This window comes from Cricetulus griseus, chromosome 3, assembly GCF_003668045.3.
Source record: "Cricetulus griseus strain 17A/GY chromosome 3, alternate assembly CriGri-PICRH-1.0, whole genome shotgun sequence".
In the NCBI taxonomy this organism is placed as follows: Eukaryota; Metazoa; Chordata; class Mammalia; order Rodentia; family Cricetidae; genus Cricetulus; species Cricetulus griseus.
In genome coordinates this window covers 228,318,292-228,326,970 of record NC_048596.1, presented here as the reverse complement: position 1 = coordinate 228,326,970, position 8,679 = coordinate 228,318,292, and the positions used below count along the sequence as shown (strand labels likewise).

At 47.7% G+C, this 8,679-nt stretch overlaps 1 protein-coding gene across 1 annotated transcript in view; it reads left to right on the top strand.

Moving 5' to 3' along the window:
• The first annotated feature begins 354 nt into the window (after positions 1-354).
• Pfkfb3 (6-phosphofructo-2-kinase/fructose-2,6-biphosphatase 3) overlaps positions 355-8,679 on the top strand; it is an 85,508-nt gene continuing 77,183 nt past the window's right edge. The window contains exon 1 of the mRNA XM_027405126.2: positions 355-680. Coding sequence (XP_027260927.1) covers positions 665-680 — 16 coding nt within the window. The 5' untranslated portion in view covers positions 355-664. The remainder of the gene's footprint in view (positions 681-8,679) is intronic.

Genomic DNA, 8,679 nt, shown 5'->3' with positions numbered 1-8,679 from the left:
GATTATCAAGCTGTGGGTGAGGAACTATTTCAAATTCTGGAGGAACAAACCATTCACCCCTATGGATCTTAAAGATGAACACTTTGATCAGATGTGTAGGGTGTAGGTGCTGGGGCGGGACACTGGAGCACGAAGGGTGCTAAACTAACTAGCTTGGCACAAATACTGTTAAACATGAGTTTTTCTAGGCTGTTTCTCTCAGCCTATATTTAGTGTCTATACAAGTCAACCAGCCATTTGAACCCCCTAACTTTATTAAGGCAAGAAGAAAAAAAAAAATCCACCAATCCCTTCCTTCCCTACACAGCCATAAGGAGCTAAATTTCATCCCCTTCCAGGTGGTTTTCCTCCATGCTTGCCGTGTGCACAGGCAGGGGGCACTTCCAGGGCTCTAGGCTCAGGGCGGGACCTGGTCGCCCACCCAGGGCTCCCGGCCACCACCCGCAGGCGCTCAGAGCGCACGGGTGACGCGACTCCCGCGCTTCCTGCTCCGCGGCAGGGCCTCCTCCGCGCCGTGACGTGCCAGGCTGTGACCAAATATGTCCCTTTCCCCTCCCTCGCCGGTCCCATCGCCCGCAGGCCGCCCCGAGCCTCGGGGCTGCCACTTGGACGTCTGCCTGTCCAGGTGTCGCGGGCCAGCTGCCCGCGCAGGGTCCCCGACGCGATGCCCTTCAGAAAAGGTAAGGGGTCCCCGGGTTTTCCCTGTGTGCGGAGACCCTTGTCCCCTCGGAGGTTCCGCCTTGCCTCCTCCCATCTTGTACTGGCCATCCTGCCGCGCGTTACGCCCCTTCGCTCTGCGCTGTCCCCTCCACCCTGCACTGTCCCCTTCAGTCTTGTGTCCGCGGCTACACCACGTGGATGCGGGAACCCCCGCTGGGCTGGGAGGCGGAGAGCGCAGTGCTAGTGGAGGTACTTCTAGCGAACCCCAGGATCTTACTGCGTCCCTGCCCCGAGATGCAGGCAGAACATCGAGACGGAATTTTAGGGTATATTTCTGAGAAACTTGGATCATTCTGATGACCGGAGCTCCGCAGCCTGGGGCGGATAGGACGGAGACTGCAGAGGGGAGGAGGCTGCGTCGTGTGCTCGGCATATCCTATGCTAGCCCTGCCTCCTCCGCATTGTCACCCTGGGGAAGTCATTTTTACCCCGCACTTTCAGTTTCCTCCGCGGCAAAATGGGCACAGGAAGAGAGCCGGCTTTGGGGGGACCGGCAGACGAGTATAAAGAAGCAAACGGGTGGCCCTCTGAGGTCGGTCTGGCAGCCACAAGCAGTGCGCGTCTAAGCTTTGCAGCCTCTGCCCACTTCCACTGCTACGTCTGAGGTCATTCACCCTGGCATTCTGTCTTGCAGACTGGGAGATTCCCGTGGTTCACTGCTGGGGGGGGGGGGTCGCCAGAGTATTTGGTCCCATTTTACAGGCAGGGCTATGAAGGTCCAGTGACTAAAGCCACTGCTTAGAGCCGAGCTGGACTCCATGCTCAAACCAAAGCCTTGGAATGGAAGTAGGAAGTGTAGAGTGACAGGGAGACTTTCAAACTGGGACTCTAGGACTCTGTCCTCTGCATTTTTGTTTGTGTTGAGAGGAACATCATGAAAGCTCCAGTCTCTGCAGGGCTTGGTGGCACTGTAATCCCAGTGCTCGGGCAGGTGGGGAGGGATGGAGGCAGGAAGTTCTAAAGTTTAAGGCCAACCTAAACTACAAAGCAAGTGGGAGGCCCCCTGGGCTACTGAGACCTTGCTCAAAACAAACAAAAAGTGCCTAAGGCTCTCCCACTGGGCCCGCAGACTTGTGGGTAGAAACGGAAAGAAAGCCTGGCTCTCACGGACCTGGAACTATGGACTGTGGCTCTCCCAGCGGCCTCCACCCACCTTTCTTGCAGAGCTCCTCTTCTTTCATAATTCAGGTTATTTCTGTGGTTGCTGGGAGGCTATGATGGCCTTTGTCCCTTATAAGCACAGAGTGCTATAAGGTACCATTCCCAGCTCTGGGCAGTGAAGAGGACTGGCTTTCACAGTCGTCTGCAGCGGGAGATATGCAAATGAGAGCTCGGTCAAAAAGTAGGGGTGATAAGTTCCCTCTGGTCAGCTGGTGAGGGTTAAGCTCACAGCCACTGTCCTCAGGGTCTCTGTTGTCCCATGCATAATGTGACCATTTTGTCCCTGGACTGTCTGTCTGGAGGGCATCAGAGTCCTTATCTCACCTCATTAACTGCAGTGTGAAGAGTCACTGGTCACTGAGTTACTCATCTCTCTCTCTCTCTCTCTCTCTCTCTCTCTCTCTCTCTCTCTCTCTTTCATATTTATGACCTTGTGGCCCCTGGTGGGCAAATTGAAAGAAGGCAAAGATGTCTGTCAGCCACCACAGTGCTTTGGGGATGGCCTTAGGAACTGAAGTAATTAGGCTGTTCAATTATTTTTTTTGGGGGGGGGCAGAGTGTGAGGTTGAGATAGGGTCTTACTATGTAGTCCTAGCTGGCCACGAGCTCAATATGAAGACCAGGCTGGCATTGAACTCACAGATAGCCACCTACTCCTGCCTTCAAGTGCTGGAATTAAAGGTATGCACTAGTACACCTGGCTCTCAGTGACTTTAAAATAAGATTTTGCTTTATAGCTTGCCATGGTGGTACATGCTCATTCAGAAGTTCAGATTTTTTAAAGTCAGGAAAGCATGTAGCTGAGGCTGTCCACACACATTGGAAGCTGGCCTTGAACTAATCCTCCCACCTCCCAAGTGCTGGGATTGCAGCCATGTGCTGTCATTCCCAGCTAGTTTTTTTTTTTTTCAATTAACTTATGTAGTGCATTATTGGATTATAAAGGCAAACTACTTGTGAACTGCCAACCAAATTAGGCTCTACTTTTGTTTCTTGTTTTAATCTGAAGAAGCATTGCTGAGCTTTGAGGAAAGTATCACTTTTGCATTTCATGGTTACTTTCTGAAGGTCCCAGTGTGTGAGAAACTGCTTGGAGGCCATGCTGCCTGGATCTCCCAGATGCTTGGATTTGAGCTAAGGCATTGACTCTGGTAGGGCTAGAGTCTGAGGCAGAACTTCCTTGCATGTTAAATTGTAAGCTTAAAATTTTAAATTTTTATTTATTTATTTATTTGTTTTATATGAATATACACGCACACATACACCATGGCACACATATAGAAGTCATTTCAGGAATTGGTTCTCTGTCTAGCAAGTGGGTCTTGGGGGTTGAACTCAGGCTGTTAAGTTTGGCTGCAAGCATCATTACCCATTGAGCTATCTCACCGGTCCTAAGTTACAAACTCCTAGCAGTTACCCAGCAAGTAGGAACTGCCAGGAGCCAGGGTGTGGTTCGTGTTGGCATCCTGATTAACCATGCTCTGTGACATGGCTAGTGAAAGGGGCCACTGCTTTGCATCCCAACCCTGGGTGGAGGTGGGAGAACATATGTGTTCACGTGGATCTATATTTTTTTGAATTTTGAACCATCTGAACATATTAACTCTTTAGAGTATAGTTAAAATTAAGATTTGAGAAAGTCTGCTGTTTTCCACCCCAAACCAAGTGCAATCAGATAAGGAGATTTCTTCTGTGGGCATGATGGAGGAGGCTTTCTCAGTGAGCTAGAGGCCAGGAAGTGATAGTTGTTAAGCCCATCCTTTGTTATATTTGTCTTTAATATTTATTTATTAATTAATATTGTGCATGTTTGTGTATGATGTGGATGGAAAAGTGTGAGTGTTTGTGTATGATATGTGTGCATGAGTGTGATTGCATATGGAGGTCAGAGGACAACTTTCAGAGTCGGTTCTCCTGTGGGCTCCGGGGACTTAGATCAGGTCTTCAAGCTTGTGTGGTATAGTGCTTTTACCTGCTGAGCTATCTCCCTGGTCCTCTTTTTATGTCTTGACAATCATAAGGCCTGGGACCAGTACTGTAGGGGCCTGGAGGAAACACACATCAGGTAAGCTGAGAAGAGTTCTGTAAAAAGCTTTCTCTCAAAGATTGGGTAGGATGTAAGAAATCCCCAGAAGTTATCAAGAATGCTGTGTTTCCACCTCAGGCCCAAGATATTGAGGCAGGCAGAGTGGCTGTCTGACTGAAGCCTGACTTACAGAGAATGCAGGCGTCTGGTTGGCTGCTGAGAGACCCTGTTTTCCTCTGTCTCTGCTCTCATGGCATTGGCAGCTATGAAGTCAAGAGCCTGATGGTACTGTCCATACAGGTCAAGCTGCCTGGCTATAGTGCGGGGTAGATGTGCCCAGTGGTGGATAGTGGATTTTTTGGAATTACAGGTATCAACCTTGGGTCCTGCTTTTATGCCTCACGTTCAGGAAGCACTCAGTAACATCACCTGAATTCCATTAGGTCAAAGTTGAGTGATTGTATGCCAAGTCATCCATTCATCCTTGAAACTGTGCGCCAGCATTTTCCAGGTATTAAGTAAACAGACAGTCATAGGGCTCCCTCCCTGGAGCTGCTCATTTCCTGTGCTATCCAGCAAGTGCCAAGAGGAGAAGGTCAGAGGTCAGCATAGGGCTATGATTCTAGCTCTGTTGGTAGAATTGTGTAGAGTACACGCTAGGCCCTAGGTCCGATATCCAGCACTACAAAAACTGAGTGGTGGTACACACTTGTAATCACAGCACTGGGGAGGTGGAGGATCATACAAGACCATCCTTGCCTAAATAGCAAGTTCAAGGCTAGCCTGAGCTGTCTGAAATCACACAGAAGGAAGAAGAGATGGAAGAGGAGAAATCTGAACACAAACTGGGGTGTGGAGACAAATATCTTTAATCCCGATATTCAGGAGGCTGAGACTGGCAAATCTTTGTGAATTCAAGGCCACGTGGGTTACATGGCAAGACCCTGACACATAAAACCAAAACTGTGTACACAATGGTACAATTCTGCAGTTCCAACCCTTGGGAGACAGAAGCAGGTAGCAACTTTGAGGCCAGCCTGGATTAAGTGAGGCCCTGACTCAAAACAAATAAAGTAGCAACACTCTCCTGTCTTTTTCAACTCTCTTTAACACTACCTCTAATGTTTAAAAAAATCAAATAAACAAGTAAAATAAAAAAAAAGCCTGAGAAGAGAGCCAGTTCTGAGTTTTTGACTTTTAAGGATAAAAGCTCTCCACTCCTACCCCATGACAGCAGTGGCCTGGCCAGCTGCGATGGATAAAGACAGCCTCTCAGTGGGTTTGGTGTGCTGGTAATGAGGGACTGTAGCACAAATAATAAAAACCCAGAGACGGATATTGGGGTTCAAGATGAAAATCAGAGAGCAAAGCAGCCGGCCACTAGCTCTTACGTCTACTCAGATTGAAAGAGTGATCCTGTCTCCATGAATCCTCAGTGTGCCTGGAGACTGAATGCCAGAGTACAATATATAAGCACCTGTCTTATATACCTCTCTAGTGCTGGGATTAAAGGCATGAGCTCTGTTTTTTCTTTTACACTGATTCACTCTCAGGTAGCCCCGGGTGACCTTGAACTCACAGAGATCCATCTGCTTCTGTCTCCTGAGTCGTTGTGCCACCACTGCCTGGCCTCTGGTTGTGGCTAGCTTTGCATCTTGATCTTCAGGCAAGCTTTATTAAATCATAAATGGTATTATCACTACAAGGGACTTAGACATGGACATCACACCTTTCTGATGTGGACTCCAGGGTATGGCACTTTGTTTTTTGTTATTTTTGTTGTTTTGGCACTTTGTGATATGGTGGAGCGAGTGGCGAAGGGCAATTCCTCCTCATATTCTCTGAGGCTCAAGCAATAAATAATAGTCAGGGGAAACAGGATGCCGGCACCACCTAGGCATCTTGTCTCTTGACTGGTCTCCAGGGTGACTGGCTGTGGTGAGGGAAGATTTTCAGTCCCAGGGCTGACTACAGAAGCAGGACTATAGAGACTGGCTTGAGGTTGGCTTGAATAAGGAGAAGTTAGGAAACATGAGGTCTGAGAAAACAAAAAGGGGGGCAGGAAGCACATCAGCTAGACACAGGGAGGAAGTCATGAAAGTTGTGGTTAAGTCAGGGAACCACTGTGGAGGGAGGTTTAGGTTGCACTTCTGCAAGAACTTGGCTCCTCAATGACTGGATCTTCAGGATGGTATAGCTCAGTAGGAGAGTGCTTGTCTCGCGCAAAAAAAAACTCTGGGTTCTGGGGTTCCATCCTCAGCACCACAGAGAAGGAGAAATGGGGGGGGGAGATAGGGGGAAAATATCCGAGTCTCACAGAGGACAGTGTATGACGTAATCTAGAGCAGTGGTTCTCTACCTGTGGGTTGAGACCCCTTAGACCACATTTCAGATGTTTACATTACCGTTCATAGCAGTAGCAACATTGCAGTTAAGATGTAGCAATGAAATAATTTTATGAGGAATTGTATTTAAAGGTCACAGCAGTAGAAAGGTTGAGAACCCCTGGTTTAGAGCCTGACTAAATTTCAGAGGTTCCTTTCAGGCCCAGTGTCCTTCAAACAATAGCATTTCAAGTGTTCTTGCATGGGCCCATCATCAGAAGGGGCAACAAATAGCAGCTGAAAATTCCAATATGCCCTAGGGATGTAGCTCACTGGTAGGACACTTGTCTGTGCGCCTGAAGCTGGGGTTAGAGCCGCAGCATCACAAAAACAAGACACAAATGCTTGGCACAGCAGCTCACACCTGTAATCTCTAGTGCCCAAGAGACAGAGGCTAGAGGATTGCTCTCAAGTTTGAGGCCAATGAGGGCTAATTAGTGAAGTTCAAGGAAGGCCAGCCTAGGCAACAGCCAAAGACTCGGCAAAAATATAAAACAAACAACAACTACCCCAATGAAAAACAAAACCCAGGACCATGGAGATGACTCAGTGAATAGGGGTCCTTGCCATACAATCCTGGTGGCCTGATTTGATCTCCAGAATCCAAGTACTTAAAGGTGGAAAAAGGAAACTGACTTCAGAATGTTGTCCTCTAATGTCACCTATATACAACACACACACACACACACACACACACAGAGAGAGAGAGAGAGAGAGAGAGAGAGAGAGAGAGAGAGAGTATGCATACATACACACTAATTACTTAGAGTTAAGTTAAGGGCTGGAGAGGTGTCGGGGTCATTAAGAGCATTTCCTCCTCTAGCAGAGGACTTAGGTTCAGTTTTTAGTACACACATTTTAACTCAGTTCCAGGGGGATCTGACGCCCTCTCCTGGCCTCTATGCATTCCTGCACATAAACTCACACAGACAAGGATGCTGAGTAAATCCTCTTACAAATTAGAATTGTTCCAGACATGATGGTGCTTGCAGGGAGGCAAAGGCAGGCAAATCTCTGTGAGTTCGAGGCCAGCCTGGTCTACCTAGTGAGTTTTTCGACAGCCAGGGTTCCAGGGCTCCAGAGAGACTTTGTTTCAAGAGCAGAAGAAAAAGAAGAGGAGGAGGAGGAACTGTGACTACCCTCCTCCAAACAAAAGCAAAGGCTGGACATGTGATTCACTCCTGCAGTTCAATACTTGAGAGGCAGAGGTGAGAGATCAGGAGTTCAAGATTATCCTCAGCTGCATAGCCAGTTGCAGCCAGGGCCATATAAGACCCCATTTCACCAACTTCAAAACCAAATAATAATAAAAAAAAAAAGCAAATGAGTAGATTTTTAAAAAAAAACAAAACACAAAAATAATCAAGTTTAGCCAGGCGTTAGTGGTGCACGCCTTTAATCCCAACACTCGAGGAGGCAGAGGCAGGCGGATCTCTGTGAGTTCAAAGCCAGCCTGGTCTACAGAGCAAGTTCCAGGACAGGCTCCAAAACAATACAGAGAAACCCTGTCTCAAAAAAAACAAGCAAACAAGCAAACAAACAAACAAAAAGATCAAGTTCAAACTCCTCCAAAAACAAATAAAAACAAAGCAAAAAAATAAAGGGGAAACGAACACAAGAAGCACCACCCCAAAGTCTCCCAGCTTCTTTCCAAGTGGGTCTTTGAAATTTCCAAGCTTCTGTGAACCGAGTCTTCCTTTCACTGTCCCAAGCCACTGGGAACATCCTAGGGGACAGCCCTTTCTTCCTCTCCACCCCAGCACCCAGCACAGACACTCAAGGTCTTGGTAGTCTTGCTGTTGCCTCAGTATCTGCAGCTGATGCCCCTCACTCGTATCTTCCTGTCCTCATCAGTATTTATAAGGGCCTGGAGATGGCTTAGTGGGTAAATAGTACTTGCCACCAAACCTGACAACTTGACTTTGATCCTTGATATTCACATGAAGAGAACTGGCTCCTGCTATTTGTCCTCTGACCTCCACACTTGTATCATGGTACCGGGGATGTAGTTCAGTTGATATAGTACTTACCTAGCATGCATGAAGCCCTGGGTTGACTCTCCAGACCATATAAACCATTGCCTATAATCTCAGCACTCAGGAAGTGAAAACAGGAGGATCAGAAGTTCAATGTTATCCTTGACTACACAACAAGTTCAAGACCAGCCTGGGATACATGAGATAGTGCCCCAAAAATTAACAGCAGGGAAAGATATCACAAATAATCACAGATGTCATACAAGAAGAGCAGGAGCAGGTAGGTGAAGACTCTCCTCTTGCCTGACATTCTGCAGGAGCTGTGTGGTCTGAGGGAATTTGGTAGCTTCGTGTCTGTTATACCATCTACTAACCCAGCCCTCTGACATAAGGGTTCCTGAGTGACCGCATG